The following is a 19,095-nucleotide window of genomic DNA, read 5'->3' as shown; positions in this document are numbered from 1 at the left end:
CTGCTATGCATTTGATTAGCATTGTTATGTAATCTGTGTGGGCTATGCAATGGGTGAAATGGGAGTTTTCCTAAAAACAGAGTTTTTCACTTTATACAGTATGTGATCATGTGCATGTCAAGAATGTAAGATATCTGGAAGCTCCTCAATACTGGTGCTGAACAGGACAGTATTAATAGTGCCACCTTAGCTTATAAATCTCTGTATGATCAACCAGTTGGTTTGGGGGATCTTTGTGATTTCCATATTATGTAACATTCATGTAATAGGATATGCTTTAACAGTATGTCTGGTTTTAGTCTCAGAGTCCACCTGCACTGCAGTGCACTACAGTGATTTTATACAGATTTTCGTCATCTTATACACCTGCTTTAATACACTCACATTGGTTAAAATGAATGTGTTAGAGAAATAAGTTCTACAGCTCTACAAGGAGAGTACATAGAATGCAAAGCACTGAAAAAAAAACGCAAAGTTTAGTAAGTTGGCCAATATTTACTATCTGATTGATGTGATATAACACAGCAGTTACAGTGGATATAAAAAGTCTACACACCGTTGTTAAAAAGGCAGGTTTTTGTGACGTGAAAAAAAATCCACCCTTAATGTGAAATTACAAGATGTGCCATGCTGTGCTGATAGAATCTTACCCAAAAAAGACTGAGTGGTGTAATATAATCCAAAGGTGCTTCAGCAAAGTATTAATTTGTGAAATAACAAATGCTTATGCAACCAGGTTATTGTAACTTTTTTTAATTCTACTATTTTTCCATAAATTGTTTTTCACTTAATATATGCTGTTATTTAACATTGAGGGTGCAAAACGTTTTGACCTGATGTATCTCGGTTTCATTTATTTTATTTTATTTAATCTACATCACAGAAAATCTGCCATTTTAACAGGGGTGTGTAGACTTTTTAGATCCATGTTGTGCTCTGATTTTACCTTTAAAATCACAGAACATGTGAACATTCATGTGTTCAGCTCATTTAACTCATACAAGGACAAAAGTCCTTCAATAAATATTTTCTGCCCCAAATCAAAACACGTTTGGATTTATTAACAGCCTTGGTCTTAATCACCACTGGAAAATGTGCAGGATTCATTTTTATAACAGTTACATAATATTGTTTGATTAGATGTGGAGTATCAGGCATCGTTGAGGCAATAAAGCTACAGTCATTTCATGTGTGTGTGTGAGAGAGAGAGAGAGAGTGAGAGAGGGAGAGAGAGAGAGAGAGAGAGAGAGTTAATGTCGAGCTGTTATGAGGCTGTGGGTGGGCAGGGACAGGCTAAGTATGCAGCAGGAACTGAGGGCTTTGCAGTGAGACACGCTGAATGCTGCTTATTGCACATTCACTCACACACACACACACACACACACACACACACATAAATACACTTACTTCAGACAGCATCTCAGCAGTGAAGGAACAGGGACTGCACAAACATCGCTCTGCATGTTGCCTTTTCCCTACTATACGAGAGAGAGAGGAAGTGCTTGGAAGGTGAGTTTATATGTGTGTTTGTGCTTATATCTATGTGTACATATGTGTTAGGCAAAAGCAATTATGGAGATGAAAAGAGAGTGCAAAACAAAGAGAGTGAGAGGTTTATGGGTTTTGGGCAGAAGCTGCAGCATTAATGGTATTATCTGGTAGGGAATACATGCTGCAGGGCCTCAGCTGCAGAAAAAGCTAGGATCATAATATGGCTTGTAATATGGAGAATCAGAGAGAGAGAGGGGAGTTTAAGAACAGGACTTATATATGATCATGCATAGCAGTAGGCTTCAAGCTAAATTCTTTAAATGAATGCTTTTCTTTGGCCACTGCTACATGTTGGAGTCATAATAAGTCATGTGTTCTGTAGGAATCTGTATTGAGTAAGGTGTAAAATGACATCCTATGTGATGCAGCATTACTATGTGTAATATCTTATATATATTTTATGAACCGCATGATTATTTGAGATTATCTATGATGATCTGTTTGAATCATACTGGAGAGTTGGAAACAAAATGGCCCCATAGTGCCCCGCTAGACTTAAATGTGGGATCAATGTTTTTTTTTTTGGTTTTGTTTTGTTTTGTTTTGTTTTGTTTTTGTGTGTGTGTGTGTGTGTGTGTGTGTGTGTGTATGTTTTTATTTATGTTAGAGCACTGTAGGAACTATTTGGCAAAGTTCTGCTTGCATAATGGTAACTGTAAAAAAAAAAAAAAAAAAAAAAAGAAGAAGAAAAAATCAGCTTAGATACAAATATCCAGTCCCTGTGGTGTATCAGGCTCTGTAAATGGGAGAGGAAAAAACAAGCAGTGTGGACGACCAACAGGTAAAAGATAGATTAAGTTAACTCTAGCTTTAAAGTGGCTGCATGTCTTTCTCAGGAGGGCACACCTGCTGACCTGGACCATGAGCAATGAGTCTGCCATCTGGAAAAACCTAACAGAGAACCCCACAGTAAGTACATATCTCTCTTCCTTTCGCTCATTGATGTGTCATTGGGTTAATCTCTGCTGCTGTCCTTCATCCTGTACTGTTCTCTCTCATTGCTTTCATTCTTTCTCTAGAAGCATCTTCAGACATGCAAATAGAAAATATCCTGTTCTGTGTCCTCTGTAATTGAATTCATGGCCTGATGTAAACAGATTAGCTCTGCAAGACAACGTTCAGTCAGATTCAAGTTGGCTTAGATAGCCAATGTAATGTACATCAAGTGCAGGCTGTATCTTCAATTACCGGCATCATCTGGATTATTTTATTAATGAGGGAAATCAGTGGCTGTGTTTAAGATGGAATTTGTTTAGCTACAGACGATTCAATGTCTACTGCGCAAGAACATCACAAATAGAGACTGATACTTTATTCCTGTTTGAATAAATGTTTGGCGCGAACATTTTGACATTTTGATTAGGCTTATGTCACACAGTAACTCTCACATAGCACATAGTTATCCAACAACTTGATCAATGTATGACATTCACTGTGTGAGAAATACACACTTAGCTAACAAGGTTTAGACATCTTTTTAGACGACTGCGTTTGTTAGTAAACTAGCTTCTTTACCAACATGATCTTTGCAGGAAGGTAGCCTGGGCAATATTAAAAATAATAAGAAGAAAGAAATATATTTATGGTTTCTTAAACGTGTCAAATATTATTGGTTGAAAGAAATCGAATCTTTGCCAGAATTCAGCAACAACAACATCCATGGATTTTCCCAGACTGACACGCATATCCAGTGGGGGAAATAAGTACTGAACGCATCAACATTCTTTTCAGAAAATATATTTCCTATGAGGTTATTCACATGAAATTTTTACCAGACATCAGTATTAACTGAAGAAATCCGTAAATATAAAGAATTCAGAACATTAAAGTCCATAAATAAAGTTTTGTGTAATAAAATGGAATGACACAGGAAAATAGTATTGAACCCGCTAAGAAAAAGCAGTTCTCCAAGGCAAAGTAAGGCAAGGAACCAGCTGAAATCTGTAAGTAGTTAGAAGGTAATTATAGTGCCTATCTGTGCAAATTAATATCAGCTGGGTTAGTAAATTGGTGGTCTATAAAAAGTCTTTTCGTTACCAAGGTGTCACACAAGAAACATCTCATGATGGGTAAAAGCAAAGAGCTCTCCCAAGACCTTTGCAAACTTATTGTTGCGAAACATATTGATGGAATCAGATACAGACGTAAACTTCTGAATCTTCCAGTAAGAACCACTGGGGCCATTATCCGCAAGTGGAAGCAACATCATGACATTATCAACCGGCCGTGCACAGGAGCTCCTCACAAGACTTCTGACCAGGGAGTCAGAAGAATAGTCAGAAGAGAAGCCCAAGAGCCAAGGACCACTCAGAAAGAGCTCCAGAAACACTTGGAGGCAGCAGGTACCATCGTCACAGAGAAAACAATAGGCAATGCACTCCACTGCTCATGCTCACCCCGCAAGACTCCATTACTAAAGAAGAGGCATGTCGAAGCTCGTTTAAAGTTTGCTACAACTCATTTGGACAAGCCTATGAAATACTGGGAGAGTGTAGTCTGGTCAGACGAGAGCAAAATTGAACTTTTTGGCTGTCATACTACACACCATGTTTGGAGAAGAAATGGCACTGCACATCACCCTTAAAACACTATACCAAAAGTGAAGTTTGGAGGTGGAAGCATCATGGTGTGGGGCTGTTTTTCATCACATGGTACTGGCAGACTTCATATAATTGAAGGAACGATGAATGGAGCCCTTTACTGGGAGATTCTCGAGAAGAATCTGCTGCCATCCATCAGGATGATGAAGATGAGACGTGGGTGGACTTCCAGCAGGACAATGATCCAAAGCATACAGCAAAGGAAACTCTCAATTCGTTTCAGAAAAAAAAATCAAGGTGTTAGAATAGTCCAGTCAATCACCTGACTTGAATCCAATTGAACAATATATAAAGACAATATGTTTAGAAGAATCGGCCAAAATCACACCTGAATACTGCGACCCATTAATTTCTTCATACAGGAAGCATCTTGAAGCTGTCATTACAAACAAAGGCTTCTCCACTAAGTATTAAATAAATTTCAGTTAGCGTGTTCAATACTTTTTTCCTGTGTCATTCCACTTGATTACACATAACTTCATTTATGGACTTTAATGTTTGGATTTCTTTATATTTCTGGATTTCTTGAGTTAATACCGGTGTCTGGTGAAAATTTCAAGTGAAGAGCCTCATTGGAAATATATTTACTGAAAAAAATGTTGACGCGTTCAATACTTATTTCCCCCACTGTATTTTAAATGTTTCTTTGGTGCCTTTACACCTGCATTTTCATTTGAATAATTCCAGTGTGAATAAAATCCTGACAGTCAATATGCATAAATTGACCAGGTGTAAACAGATCTTTTTGACCTTTGACCATTGACCTTTCTAGATCCAACCTGGACCAACCAATAATGAATCCATTTTTTGCACTGCCCAAAGAGCTTGAGTCCAGTACAGTTAGTTTTTTTTCTGCTCAGAGACATGAGACCAGGTTTAGTAGGTGTATTAGATCAGGGAAATCATTCAACTATGTTGGAGTTGAGCTCCTCAGCTATAAATACTGATTTTTATGCCTCTTCCTGCCAGATAAGTAAGTAATACATTCAGTTGCTAAGTTATCAAGGACGCATTGTGCTATGAAATTGAAAAGAGGAGTAGGAGGGGAATTGAAAGGTGTTATACTGTATGTTCAGCCCAAAGACTTGTTCATTTTCCACTTCTATTTTTGTAACATGGGCGCAGATGGCAGCTTCTTTTCTTTGATCCCTTTGAGAAAAGAGCTTTGTGTCTATTGTGCTCAGGTCTGCACCAGTGACTCTTCACAAATGCTCTCTCACCCTCTGGAGCAGCAAACACTGCACTTAACTCAACATGCACCTGTGTCCTCCTCACGGTCTCCACTCACTCACATGCCGAGAGATGAGAGCTTGCCATGGTGTAGACGTGAAGTGCTATCAGTGACTTGTGTGTCTCTTTGTTTTCAATGGAAATTAAAGTTGCAATATCAAAGAAAATCTACTTTTGAAGTTTGCAATTAAGCAGAAGTCCATTCTGGGGCCATTTCCTGTGCTTTAAAATGGCTGATAGTATTATACATCAAAATATCTGCATGTGGGCATTTTGAGTAATTTTGTGAAGATAGTCTGGTAAAGCAATTTTTCTCTGTGGTGTTCACTCAGGAGCTCCCTTTGGAGCACGGGGTGCAGGATGGCTACGTCCTCCAGCTTGTTCTTTTGTCCATCTTCCTCTCAGTGACGTTCATCCTCCTGTTTGCCCTGTTCATTGCCTGTCGCCACTGTTGCAAGGGGGACCGGAACTATGCACGGTGAGACAAAAGCCTGTCATATCTACAAACGCAAACATGTCATTGACAGGTAAATAGCAGGATAATACATTTATTCACCATTGCAACAGAAACTTCTCGCAAGTAATGAACCTCTATTTTAGTTTGAATTAATTCCAAATGATGATGACCTGCCTTTTCAAGAAGAGGCTGCCTGACTCTGATAACTGATTCACCGATTGACTTACTGACTGCCTCATTGACAGACTGGCTGACTGACAGTCTCACTGTCACACTGACTGACTGACTAACTCACTCACTCACTCACTCACTGACTGATTGACTGACTGACAGAGTGAAGAATTCACTGGCTTACTGACTGACTGACTGATTCACTGACTGACTCACTGAGTGACTAATTGACTAACTGACTGACCTCCTCAGTGACTGACTGACTGACTGAATGACCAACTGACTGAATGACAGAGTGACTGACTGTCTCATTGGCTCACTGACCGACTGAATGCTTAACTGTTTGACTGGTTGACTGACTGACAGACTCATTGACTCGACTAAGTGACGGACTGACTAACCTCCCCACTGATTGACTGACTGACTGAACAACCGACTGACTGAATGACAGAGTAAGTGACTGACTCACTAACCAATTCATTGACCAACTGTATGATTCACTGTTTCACTGACTGGCTGGTTGACTGACTGACAGACTCATTGATTCACTGTTACCCCACCATTGAAATGCACAATTTAAGAATTTGCTTGCAAAATCTGTATGCTTGGTGAAGATATGAACGTAAAACATAGATCAACAATCCATCAATGAATTCAGAGAAGAAGACTGAGATTGGGTTTGTAATTCTTATTTCAAATGCACTAACAGTATTCCTTGTAGATAATATCCATTGAACACATAGTCTTCTATGTCGATGATGTGCATGGACATTGTCCACCTGATGACTCAACTAAATGCATGCATATGACAGCCTTGCAACGCGAGTAGTGGAAATGAATTTCTGTGCAAAAACAATACTGGCAAAAAAGGCAGGAATAATGTTGATAAGTGAAAGAGCACAATGGTGAAACAGAAGGTTATATGAGCGACAGAATGACATTTTCTCTCCCTTTTTCAGTCAGCGAAACACTAGCTGATCACGGGCAGATGTTAGACTTTGAGAGACAGCTGTGATATGTAACACCTCACAGTTATACCTATGGTACTGCAGTTTCATATGTGGTACCTCATAGTTCTTTATGTGGCATGTCACGGTTCTTTATGTGGTAACTCAGAGTATTATTTATGCTACTACACTGTTCCTTATGTGATGACTTACAGCTCCAGAGATCTTGTTTTGTTGGAGGCAGAAGTGTTACCATCCTACACATTTTCTCTTTATCCTCATATGTTTGTATGTGTGTGTCAGTGTTTGATATCTGAGAGGTACTAACTGTGCCTGCACTGCAGTCTCCCACAAATGATGAGACTAATGAGATCTCATAGCAGCTATCAGCAATGATTAATCTCTCCTGGCATGTTGAGTATGCTCCGACACTCTCTCTCTCTCTCTCTCTCTCTCTCTCACACACACACACACACACACACACACACACACACACACACACATTGATGAGTCACAACGTCTGGCTGGAAAAGCACCCCCAGTTTATTCTCACTGCTACACGGTCCCATATGGACAGACAAACTGTCTCCTGTAATCAGCGTATCGTTTATGCAGATAGCACAGTGGGCTGAGTACATCAGACTGAGCTCTCATCTGACTTGTCATGTAGACATGTGATGAAGGCTCTAAATTTGGCCCTTTTCTTATTACATGTCTGTACTAAGGTTCATTCCCTGCTTCAGGCGTAGTGATGATCCGGAGAAGACGACCACCTCCTATATTGAGGAAACGCAGCCGGTGCATGGTAAAACGTCCTTGGTTTCTTTAGTCTCTCGTAAATAAAAAGCTGTTTTTGTGCTCATAACCCAACAAATGGCATCATATTATAGCACTATATTTGTGAATACTGGCAAGACCTGACAGAAAGTGGTTTAAACGTAAAATTTGTGAAGGTGATGTGTGATTAGATGATATGCAAACCTTTCACTCTACTTAAGTGAGTTTGCACTAGACGCTCAGCAGTCATGTTTTTATGAAGATAAACAGTTAGATTTCACTGTGATATTTTACTGGTAGAAATACCCAACTGTGTTTTCTGTCTTCTTGTGCATTTAAGCAGCTCGCATATATAAATACTATCTGACATAGCCTCCATATCAGCGAAATTCTTACCCCTGTGGTAGCATGCAAAAAAACTGGAAAATCTTTGAATATTTAATTTGATATTTAATTAATCTTGTTAGACATTTTCTATTCTATTAATTAGATAATGATTGATTAATTAGATATTCTTATTTTATTCATATTCTGTAGCCTCAAATGAGTTGTTTATTCATATTTGCTATGTAAAGAATAAAACACTTGGGGCGTATTCTTACAGAAAAATAATCAGCAACGAATAACAGTACTTTTCCAATAACATCAAGTCCCAAAGTGTTTTATTCCTCTTCTACCACAGCCATTTTCCAAAACTATTTATTTAGTTTTCCTTCTTTTATTCATTGTAGCATGACATGTCATATATTTTATACATCTATAGTTATAGTTAATGTTGTGAAATATCCAAACTTTTCTATTATCACTTACATCCCTCACCAGCCTCTCTTTTTCTCTGTCCTGAAGACTTTCCCATGTTGGAAAACTTAAAGCTCCAGCTTTACATCTGACTGTTACAAAGTGCTGACACTGAGGACACATGTTTTTAATCCATTTATGTGGTGCAACTGCCAAACAAGTACTTGTGGACGTTGTTACTATAGAAACGATGAAATATTAAAAGAAGCGCATTAATATATACCTTGCAGCCAGAACTACTGTCAGAGGTGCTGTTATAGAGAATGAATCAAGACCTTTTGACCAATAAGAATTGAGCATTCAATAGTGCTGTGGTATAAGGATAAAATCCTTAAGTCTGTTGCACTTAGTTGGAATGAGCCTATTTATTAAAGAGGGATGACATAAATTGTGTAGAACTACAAACTCAGATTATAAGAAATGACAGGATTTTTAATGTTTCACATCAAGTCAGATAAATACCATTATGAGACAGGAATAAATTGCTTCACACCCAACCAAATTAGCAATATGTTTGCACCTGCATGCAACTAGAGCCCATATTGTTAGGTTATAATAGGAGTTTATCAAATATCCATAAATCCTAATAAATCAAAATGAGAGAATAAAAATATGCATTCATCATCACAATGCTGCTGTTATACAAAACACATTTTCTAATAGCTTATTGATCTTCCCCCTGGGCTAAGGTTCATATTGAAGCAACAGTCGAGCACATTTTTGCATTCAGTATCATACAGGGTTTCATGCATAAATGAAGCAGGGGGAATATTTGTTCTCCCCATGCAGAAATCACAATCCGTGTGGATGAGTCAGAGTGTTTGTCAGCAGCCGGCTCTCATGACATGGAGACTGAGCGCTTCCTGTCCACAGGAAGCACAGGTCGGCGTGTATCCTTCAATGAGGCGGCCCTCTTCGACCACAGCAAGAAGGCACAGGAGAAAGGCCGAAGGTCAGAAATCTGCTCATACTCACCTCAGCTATCTCTGTTGCTCTGTGTGTATGTGTGTGTGTGTGTGTGTGTGTGTGTGTGTGTATATATATATATATATATATATATATATATATATATATATATATATATATATATATATATATATATATATATATATATATATTTTTTTTTTTACAGTGGGTAAAAACCATTGCCGTTGTCTGTATTTCGTGCTCCAAATATCAGTATCTACATTCACATTTAAACCTCAAGTGGGAGCGGTGTAAACTGGAATTGGCAAGCCCGTCTCCATAATGCACCTCGTATTAATATCTGTATTTGTATCTGTTCAGAAAAGAACACATCTTTTCATTATGAATAATATACTCTAATACGTATAAAATTCATTGATATATAAAAATCATCTGTGTGTAAGAGCTGGCAGTCTGTATTACAGGAGCATATGTGTAATATGTGAATCATCATGCAGCCTCCTTTTAACAATATGAAACACACACCCACACAGTACAATTCACATTTCTCAGCCATTCATTTTAGCTTTCCTTTTTCTCCATATAGGTTATAGTAATTGTATTGTCAGACATGTCAGCCCCTTCTGCCTTTCTGCCTTCAGGTACACACTCACTGAGGGTGACTTCCATCACTTAAAGAACGCCAGGCTCACACACCTCCACCTCCCGCCGGCAGCCCTCAAGATCGTCACCATCCACGAGTGTGAGTCATCGGAGAACAACATTGCCATGACAACACGGCCTGTCACTAAATCCAGCCTCTCCATCTTCCAGGTGACACATAGAAGGATTCAATATTATGTATGTCACAGCAATGACCATGCCATTGGGTCAGTTATAAGCAGTAGGTCTGTGGTTGCTGTTTAGCTGTCTCTGTGAATAAGTGTTAATTAGGGAGAAGAGTTCAGGCTCTGATTATAGAATTACTCTGGGTGTCAAAGGGATACTGCAGTGTACTGCAAATTACAGGTGCATCTCAAATAATTAGAATATCATGTAAACGTAATTTTTTCCCCATAATTTAATTCAAAAAGTGTAACTTTCATGTATTCTAGATTCATTACACATCAAATGAAAAATTTCAAGCCTTTTTTGTTTTAATCTTGATGATTACGGCTTACAGCTCAAGGAAACCAAAAATCCAGTATCTCAAAATATTACAATAATTAAAAAGGCAATGCTGTGATGTCTTTTGTCTGTATTTAGCCTCCAATGCGCCCACTGCCTCAGACAGCTCTTAGTAGCCTAAGTCCCAGTTCAGCTCTGCCAGGTGATTCCCTCAACTCCACTGTGGATGCCAGCTTCTGTGAAAGTCCACCATCTCCCAGTCCAGAGCCTCTAAGATCCAAACTGGTAAGATAAACCTAAGGTCACATTTTAATTGACTAAACTCAAAATAGGTTACCAAGTATTAACAGCGAAATTTTCCCAATTTGTCCAGTTTTTCACATTTTGCAGTAATGTTATTTTTCTCACCCAGATGGAAGGTAGAGGTACAAGCTTGAGGAATGGTGGCAGCCCGGGCAGTGAGCGAGAGGCAGCACATGCTTCAGCCTCGGGTGTCTCCTCCTCAAGCGGTGCCCCTCAGGGTCCAGTATTGCATTTCTTCACCAAGTTGCGGCGGCATGCCAGTCTGGAAGGAGCCAGTCCTTACCTTAAGATCAAGAGATGGAAGCTTGACAGCAGCCAGAGAGCCTCCAGCCTGGACACCAGAGGTGAGATACACAAAGCTCAGCTCACACTGCAGTTCCACTGCTCTGGAACCTATACTGTATTTAGAAACCCATTTTGCATTACGAATATTCAGTAGGAATGGGTGTTCAGGCAATGGAACAGAGGGAATAAAAGGGATGGCATTTATTAGAATGGCTGTATTATTTCTGTCCTACAATGTTTCATGGTGTTGGAGCAGCAGGTAATAAACCTTGGGTGGACTTCACAATCACACATGGCTACATCAATAGTTATATGCAAATTTTTATTCATTATAAAGTTACTGTAACACCTATATTAGTTTCTGTTGTACCACAGTGATGTTGAATTCTCAAATCTGAAGGTATTATAATATATAATTTTACATACTGTAACAGCGGTTCTGACAGTAGTTCAGGCTGTAATTCAAATGACATGTTTAAATGTATGCACTTGCTCTAATACTTTATTGTTTCCATAGTAACAGCAGTTCACTCTGTGTGGTGGACAATTACATAATCTAAACCTAATAAAAATGGATAAAAAGTCTTATTATTTAACAAATAAAAACATATAATCATTGATATGGTGAAGCTTTCTATCAGGAGACCTTTATGTAACATTTATAGAAGGAGTCTGAAGTGTCAATGCTTTCTAACCATCAGTTATTCATTATTAATCAACTTCAGAAAGAAAAAAGGGAGGCTGGTGATAAGTGATTTACTTTTTTTGTCCCTCTTTTGGCTGTTCCCGTTTGGGATCACCATGGCAGATCAGCTGCCCACATATTTTGATACTGTTTTACACCCGATGCCCTTCCTGATGCAACCCTCCCCATACTCCGGGTTTGGGACCAGCACTGAGGGTGCACTGGTTAGCACAACCCTCCAGAACCCAGGCTGCATGCTAGACACTAGTCCACCAGGGAACACTGATATAAAATAAGTGATAATATGAACAAAAGTGATAACTTGTCTTGTGGGCATTCCACAACATTAAATGTAACTATAAACTGATTAAAACACAATGTGTCCTTCATTAATAAATAAAAAATGTAATAGTTGCCACATCACTGCAGTATGAGAGGAACAAAATACATCCACTCTGCATCAGGTTGCATCACACCATCCTGTCATGGCTTATTTTCCTGTATGTCATCTATATGCCCCATCATCTGGCATAATAAGAATCAGTGGCATAGTGTATTCATAAAAGAATTAGTGTTAAGCATCTTATTGACACCATACTTTTATGAAATAATAATAATAACAATAATAATAATAATAATTATATATATATATATATATATATATATATATATATATATATATATATATATATATATATAAAGAAGTACAGTAGCCATAGATTAACTATGGCATGTGCTGATGATATACACTCTGTCTAGCAGGCTCCCCCAAACGGAGGCCATTCCATAGGCAGCGAGCAGCCAGTGAAAGCATGGACCAGGAGGAGAACGGTGCCCACCACATCGACCTTATCCAGTACATCGCCCGCACCAAGGATGTGGCCTATTGCCCGCCACGTCTCCTTTCCCCCCCATCCACACCCCCACCGTCCCTCGGCAGGTATCTTTAATTCTCTACCCCATCTGTCTGCTGCAGCAATCATCCACCTCTCCTGCACGCAAAAACAAGCCATTCCATGCTGGAGCAATGTCAGTGAGTCTTTGAAGGGCACTCTAAGACTTGCTGACCTTGCTGGCACCTATGATGCCAAATAGTTTTGGGGCACTTTTGAAGATTAGAGCTGCTTGGGAAGGGCCTGCAGCTTTCTTGAATAACCATATATATATATATATATATATATATATATATATCAGGGATGTGTGCCATTGCTTAGTCCATGACGATTTCATAGTTTGCTTCAGTGCTTTTACATTTACACTTACTGAGACTGCTGGCTGTTCACTGTTACTCTCATATTAAATACTTTGTGTGCCATACTATAGTACACCATCTGTGCTTTGGCAGTAACATCTGCTTGAATCTCCTTTATGGCTGTCTGAGGGAAAATATTTACAGACCATCTACAGTGTATCACTTGTATTTGTGCAAGCTCCCATCACACCGTCTGTGTCAAGTGTGTGATTGTATCTGACGGGCTTTATGCATTGCTTTTTGCAGGTTAGAGGTGGAGGTGATGGTGGAGCCAAGCTGCAGCAGAGCAATGGTGCCTGGGGTGATTGGTCTGAGTGCTGAGCCCCAAGATGAGGCTCCCGGCATGGGCTGTCATCGGGAGAGCACAGAACACCAGAGCCTTTATCGTGACATCTGGACCTTGCGTGCCTCTCTGGAGCAGTACATCTCTTCTGACCAGAGCAGCAACAATGACAAAGACTCAGTGCATAGTGATGCAGACAGCGTGTCTTCACTTAGGCTTAGGACAGAGAAGGGTGGGTTGCCCAGTTACCCCTCCCAGGACATTGGGGATGGGATAGACGGGGATGCAGAGATTCCTGGGGATGAGGGTCTGGATAAAAGAAGAAAACAAGACAGTGTGGACTCTGAAAAAGGGAGCGATGAATCAGGTACCCGTAAGCTTCTGCAAATGGATAGCGGCTATGCATCTATAGATGCCCCCTCTCGTGGTCCTGAAGAGGTACGACTGTTCCGGAGCAGCAGTGGTAGCAAGGAGGAATCGGGATCAGCCATGGAACGCAGACACTTTTTCACCAGCTCTGGATACAGTGGAATAGTGTGTGAAAGCTTTGACACAGACATCTTGGATGAAGAACTTGAAGAACTTGGGGGAGCTAGTGGACGTAGTGATTCAGTGATGGAACTGGACGAGGGTGGTTTGGTGTGGTCACCCTATGGGCAGATGTTCACACAGTCTGACGCTCAATCTCGTGTCCCAGCCTTGTCTTACCGGGACTACAGCATAGACGAAAAAACAGACGCACTCTTCCATGAGTTTCTGCGCCATGATCCTCAGTTTGACCAGCAGGAGTCACCAGTGCGCTCAAAGCACCGTTCTCGTGTGCATCTACGCAAGCAGTGGCAGCGCTCCAAGCAGTACAGTGATCCTGGCCAGCGCTTCCATTCCTCCTTTGACCGTTATCACACCCCACTTCGCCGTGGAGAGACCGTTAACTACCCTCTGGAAAGTAGCTACCACAGCACACTTCCTCGAATAGTCAGCGGTCCAGATGAGGAAAACGGTGATGGGACTGCCAACCTTGCAGCGATGCCTAAGGCCAATCAGAGCTTGGGAGCTGCTGATAAGAGTATTGCATCTCCAAAAGATGACCACACAAAGCACTCTTCCAGTTCTGACACCAGTGGAGAGTTGAAGGAAAAGACCGAACTCCCTACGGTGACTGATAGTACTCTGGGTCAAACAGAAGTCCTTGCAGAAGAGTCCAAGCTCACAGTCCAGCCTCTTGAGCCAACAGACAGGCATTCACCCCCACAGGGTGAAACTGGGTACGGTCCTCAGACAATCACAGCAGAGCTGAGTGATAAACTATCTGTGACCCTTGAAGAGCGTCTGTATTCTGACTTACGCAGGACCAGGGAGCAACGTGAGTGTTTGCTGACAGCCACACATGCCTCACCCGACCACAGCCCAGTGTAGCACATGGCTCCACTCATCCCAACCAACTCTATGCTGATATCTCAACAGGGCTTCAGATATCAAAATTTCAGTGGAAATTACCCTTAGACACTGATCTGGGACCAGGTTTGGCTGTCATTTTAGAGTTAGGATCACAGCAGCAGAACACAGAGAGTGGAACCTTGGTCAGCCTTTAAGGGGAATGTCATTCTCCATCATCTCCAGTGTTGAGAAAGTGGAGATCAAGACCCTTACCTCACATCTGACATGGCATTAACTCATTTTTGAATGGTATCTGTTTATTGCTTTAGTCAGGCTCCATTTAGTTATGTGTTGAGTTTAAAAGCCAATATTTTCTCTGCACTAGGTAATCCACTGTGAAATTGGGTGCTACTAGACTTGTGATTAATGTCCATTAATCTCATAAGTTAGATGACAGAACGCACTAATCCATGATATAACCTTTGTCTCTGATATAACCATCTCTTGATTTATGTGTGTTATAGATTCAGTTCCTCTTTTCCAACACTTTCTAGCCCATTCTGTCTGCTTGGCTTTAATCATGTCTGAATAATGATGAAATGAGCTATGTATGTTGCACTAAAATAATCTGTGTATGCACTTTTCATGATTTCAACCACATTAAGTGTCATTAAGTGTCTTTGTCATAGTGTGATGTGGTTCATACTAGAACTACTGGTATGGGAGGAAAAACTGCCTTTTGTGCAATACATGTAATGTTACAAGCTTTTGTTCTTAACCATACTATTTATTATTGCTTTAATATTTAATGCTACTGTATATGTTTTTTTAAGTGTCTCAAGAAAGAGAATAGATTTTGTGTACGATGTTTTAAACGGTAGGTGCCAAATCATTAGGTCAGGTAAGCTGATTATCACGTTATAATAAAAAAAATAATAATAATTAAAAATTTTTTTGTGATAAACAAAGGGTTTAAATGAGGCCTATGCTCCAGTGTGTCTCCAGAGTCAGATGTGTTTTATTAGATTTAATGAGGAAGGCATGCTGCTTCCTGAATGCTCGTCACAGACCAGCCACTATGTATTCATTAACATTTCATTTTCATGCGAAGACAACGGGAGAAAAGTGTCCCCAAGGCTAACTGCTCATCCGGCCTTGATAGAGAAATTACAGTGTGTCATTTGTGGTAAATCCTATATCGACAAATAACGGCATGCAAGTGGATCTTGCTACAAACGCCACAGCTCTAGTCAATATCAATTATCCAATCAAGGGGATTAAAGGCAGAAATTCCAATTAAAGTATTCATGGGAAGAGTAGATGTGATTAGCAGCTGTTGTTGGTAAAAAGCCATTTGTGGATTGTGTGTCAGACCAGACTTTCTCAGACTACAGATGCTAAATGATGTATTTGAACCTTTTAAGAGCAGGATTCAGCTTGGCTTTTTCCTCCCTCCTTTTCATATTGTCGCTTGAGATAAAAAAGACCATTAGCCTTTATTTTAGCTGAGGGAGGTTGTTTAAAATGAGCTACAAATATGTACATAATATAAAGACAGATATGTTGGTTTAGAGTGGCATTGCATGCTTAATCATGCTCAGGATTGCTAATAGGACAGAAAAAGCTTCAATAAACTGTGCATAAAACATCATCTACCACTGATATGCTGATATGCTTTGCCATCATCTGTATCTCTTTACATCACAGTGTATAACTAAATTCACTACATACTTGCTGCTTGCTCTGTTCCAGACGACGTCAGCGTAATTTCAATCATACATAACAAGTACATTTGTACAGAGGGCAATTTTGAGATGTATACAAGCACAATCGCTTCCTTTTGCAGGTTATAGATTAGTCTTTACTTAGGTATAGACTTAAATGCCGGACGCTTGGGTGATGTTTTGTGTGCTATCAAGTAGCTTGTCTAATGCGTCGATGCATTAGTGTGCATAGTTTTGCATGAGATGAATCAGTTTTAGTAAAGATAACTGTTTTATTCAGATTTGAACTTCAGCACCAAATTAGATAATACCTAATGGATGCTTATTTGTTTGAAGCATAAAATAAACAGAAATCAGAACGATATTTGTTCTGAGATAGTTTTTAAATATTTTATGGAGTCTATTTATTTTAGGAGTATGCCTTGATGAGATTTTGCTAAGAATATGTGCATCGCAGAAAAATATTTTTACTTTGCTAATATATTTCCACTGGAGAACTTTTTTGCTTGCTATATTTCCATGGAAAAACATATTTCTGTATAATTGCTTGATATTTAAACAGTATAATGAGGAAAAAATGTGAGGAAGAATGAATACAATTTTTCAGAACAATTTTTGTTTACCTCAATCACTTAAGCCTTGAGGGACCAATTGATGGAAATGTTTGTTTTGGGTTTATGTTTTCCAACTAGTCAATAAAGAAAAATGCATTATTTCTGTGCATAATGTGTCATTTTGTTTAAAATATATATATACTACAAGTGATAATTCACTAGAGCTATACACTATCCTCACTTCATGCTGTTTTTCCTGTTGATCCTTGGAAGCAACATGGTGCTGTGTAACTATAGCACAGCTGCCGTCCCTTCCTTCCACCTCCAGAAGGTGCCGAAACTCCCCGTGGGAACATCAAATATTCATATCAGCCAGGCTAATAAATTAAGAATGGCTGTGCAGTAATTATGATGCTAAATCAATAGCAACCTGGGTGTCACCAGGCAGAGAGGCCCTTCCACTTCCACGGGAATGATTATCAATCAACAACTCAAGAACACAAATAACCGATGCCATCTCCTGTACTTTCTTTCCATTCAGAAGGAAATGATTCATGATAAGCTTAAAGCAGTATGGTATTAAAACCATGCCATGGATACAGAGCGGTATAGGAGAATTGGATTTATAATAATGTCACTGCACACTGAGAGGGTTGTAATATTTATGTTTATATTTCTCATTTTATTATTTAATCTTCGCTCTACGTGGCATCTGAGTGTATTGCTCAGCCCCTATAAAGCATGTTTGAAACATGTTTCGATCAACCTCTGCTGAAAACACCAGTAAGAATAATAAATCAATGCTGTGTGGTATTTGAGCTTGAGAAGAAAACCCAGAGAGAAGATCAAGGCTGGATAAATCTGCTGCACAGACCTGAATCTCTTCACTTACAAGCAGGAAAATAGTCTGTGTATAGGGCTGCATTGCTTTCATTTACAGCTCAGTGTGCTCATGAATTTAAGGTTGCGAGTTCAAATTTAATGACTACCAGGATAGGGCCATAATCTGCTTAGGATACATTGCCAAATAATGTGTGTCTTGCATTTGAATCAAAAGAGGCAAACATTGTTTTTCATCTTAAATATCAGTTGAAGGTTTTCAAATGGATTAATTTAATGCCGATATTCTGCATCGATATTTGGAAATTATTTTTGGTAGCTAGCTTGGTATGATGATGCCTATTGTTAGAAATGCTGTACAAATAAAATTAAATTGAATATCATAAAATATATTAAACTTAAAGAGCTAAAGATAGCCTAAAGACATAAATATATCAAAAGTAAACATAACTTTGCTTTGAAAAAAAGAAAAAAATAAGTCGAACGTGGGCGGGGATTTGTCCTGTGTTAATTGCCGAACCCTTAAACACAGCCTTATACACATGGATTCTTTTTTAAATCCATTTATGGAACATATATGCTATGCAATTTCCTGTGTAATTTGCTACTATGGAAAGTATAATGTAAGAATGAATGCATTAAAGTAAACCTTGATTTGCCTTGCAGCCAGCCACTATTGTCTCTTGGAGACAAGAGACAATCAAGTTCTGCTCAATCAGAATCAAAAATTCAACAGCGCTGTGGTATAAATTGTTTTAATTAATATTCTTATGGTTTAGTAAAGCTGAACTTAATGTGCATTAATAATGGCATGTAATGAAACCTTTATGGAAGCGTTATCACTAATTACATTTTTTCACTCTTGCTACAATATTAGATGTCCTTATAATTTTTGATAACCATAATGTCATCAGAAATTAAGATATACACTCCCCAACCACTTTATAAGGAACACCTGCACATTTGCAAATGAAAAGACATTAGGTAACATTATTAAATGTTTTTTGTTTTTTTGGGGGCGGGGGTGGGGGGGGGAGCCTGTAGCCTCAGATTCCTGGTTATGGCATGAAGGAAGTGGAACGCAATGCAGCCTTCTTCTGTTGTAGCCCATTCGCTTCAGGGTTTGAAGTGTTCTGCATTCTGAGATGGTTTTCTGCTCACATTTTCCCCCCATTCTGATGTTTTTGGGTTAGGGTTAGGGTTTAAGGTTAGGTTAACATTAACTGA

The 19,095-nt window shown here is 39.3% G+C and overlaps 1 protein-coding gene across 2 annotated transcripts; it reads left to right on the top strand.

The window, feature by feature from the left end:
- The first annotated feature begins 1,239 nt into the window (after positions 1-1,239).
- cbarpb (CACN subunit beta associated regulatory protein b) lies at positions 1,240-17,979 on the top strand. 2 transcript variants are annotated; one of them, XM_053635466.1, is made up of 10 exons: positions 1,240-1,509; positions 2,388-2,460; positions 5,714-5,859; positions 7,682-7,761; positions 9,321-9,483; positions 10,100-10,271; positions 10,704-10,850; positions 10,978-11,212; positions 12,601-12,778; positions 13,337-17,979. In XM_053635466.1, the coding sequence occupies exons 1-10, from the start codon at positions 1,340-1,342 to the stop codon at positions 14,787-14,789; spliced, it is 2,817 nt and encodes a 938-aa protein (XP_053491441.1). In that variant the 5' UTR covers positions 1,240-1,339; the 3' UTR covers positions 14,790-17,979. The 2 variants fall into 2 exon arrangements, with proteins under 2 accessions (XP_053491441.1, XP_053491442.1); XM_053635467.1 differs by lacking the exon at positions 1,240-1,509 and having other exon boundaries at positions 1,530-2,460.
- The last annotated feature ends 1,116 nt before the right edge of the window (positions 17,980-19,095 follow it).

Source organism: Ictalurus furcatus, chromosome 10 (genome assembly GCF_023375685.1).
Source record: "Ictalurus furcatus strain D&B chromosome 10, Billie_1.0, whole genome shotgun sequence".
NCBI classification, from domain to species: domain Eukaryota; kingdom Metazoa; phylum Chordata; class Actinopteri; order Siluriformes; family Ictaluridae; genus Ictalurus; species Ictalurus furcatus.
Note: the sequence above shows the minus strand (reverse complement) of the source record. Positions and strands in the feature narration are given on the sequence as shown.

Bases quoted from the DNA above. Each gene is read 5' to 3' on its own strand.
- cbarpb (XM_053635466.1), top strand. From the start codon at position 1,340: ATGCTGCTTATTGCACATTCACTCACACACACACACACACACACACAC. The intron at 2,461-5,713 runs GTAAGTACATAT...GTGTTCACTCAG, and splicing joins ACCTAACAGAGAACCCCACA to GAGCTCCCTTTGGAGCACGG. The intron at 12,779-13,336 runs GTATCTTTAATT...TGCTTTTTGCAG, and splicing joins CCCCCACCGTCCCTCGGCAG to GTTAGAGGTGGAGGTGATGG.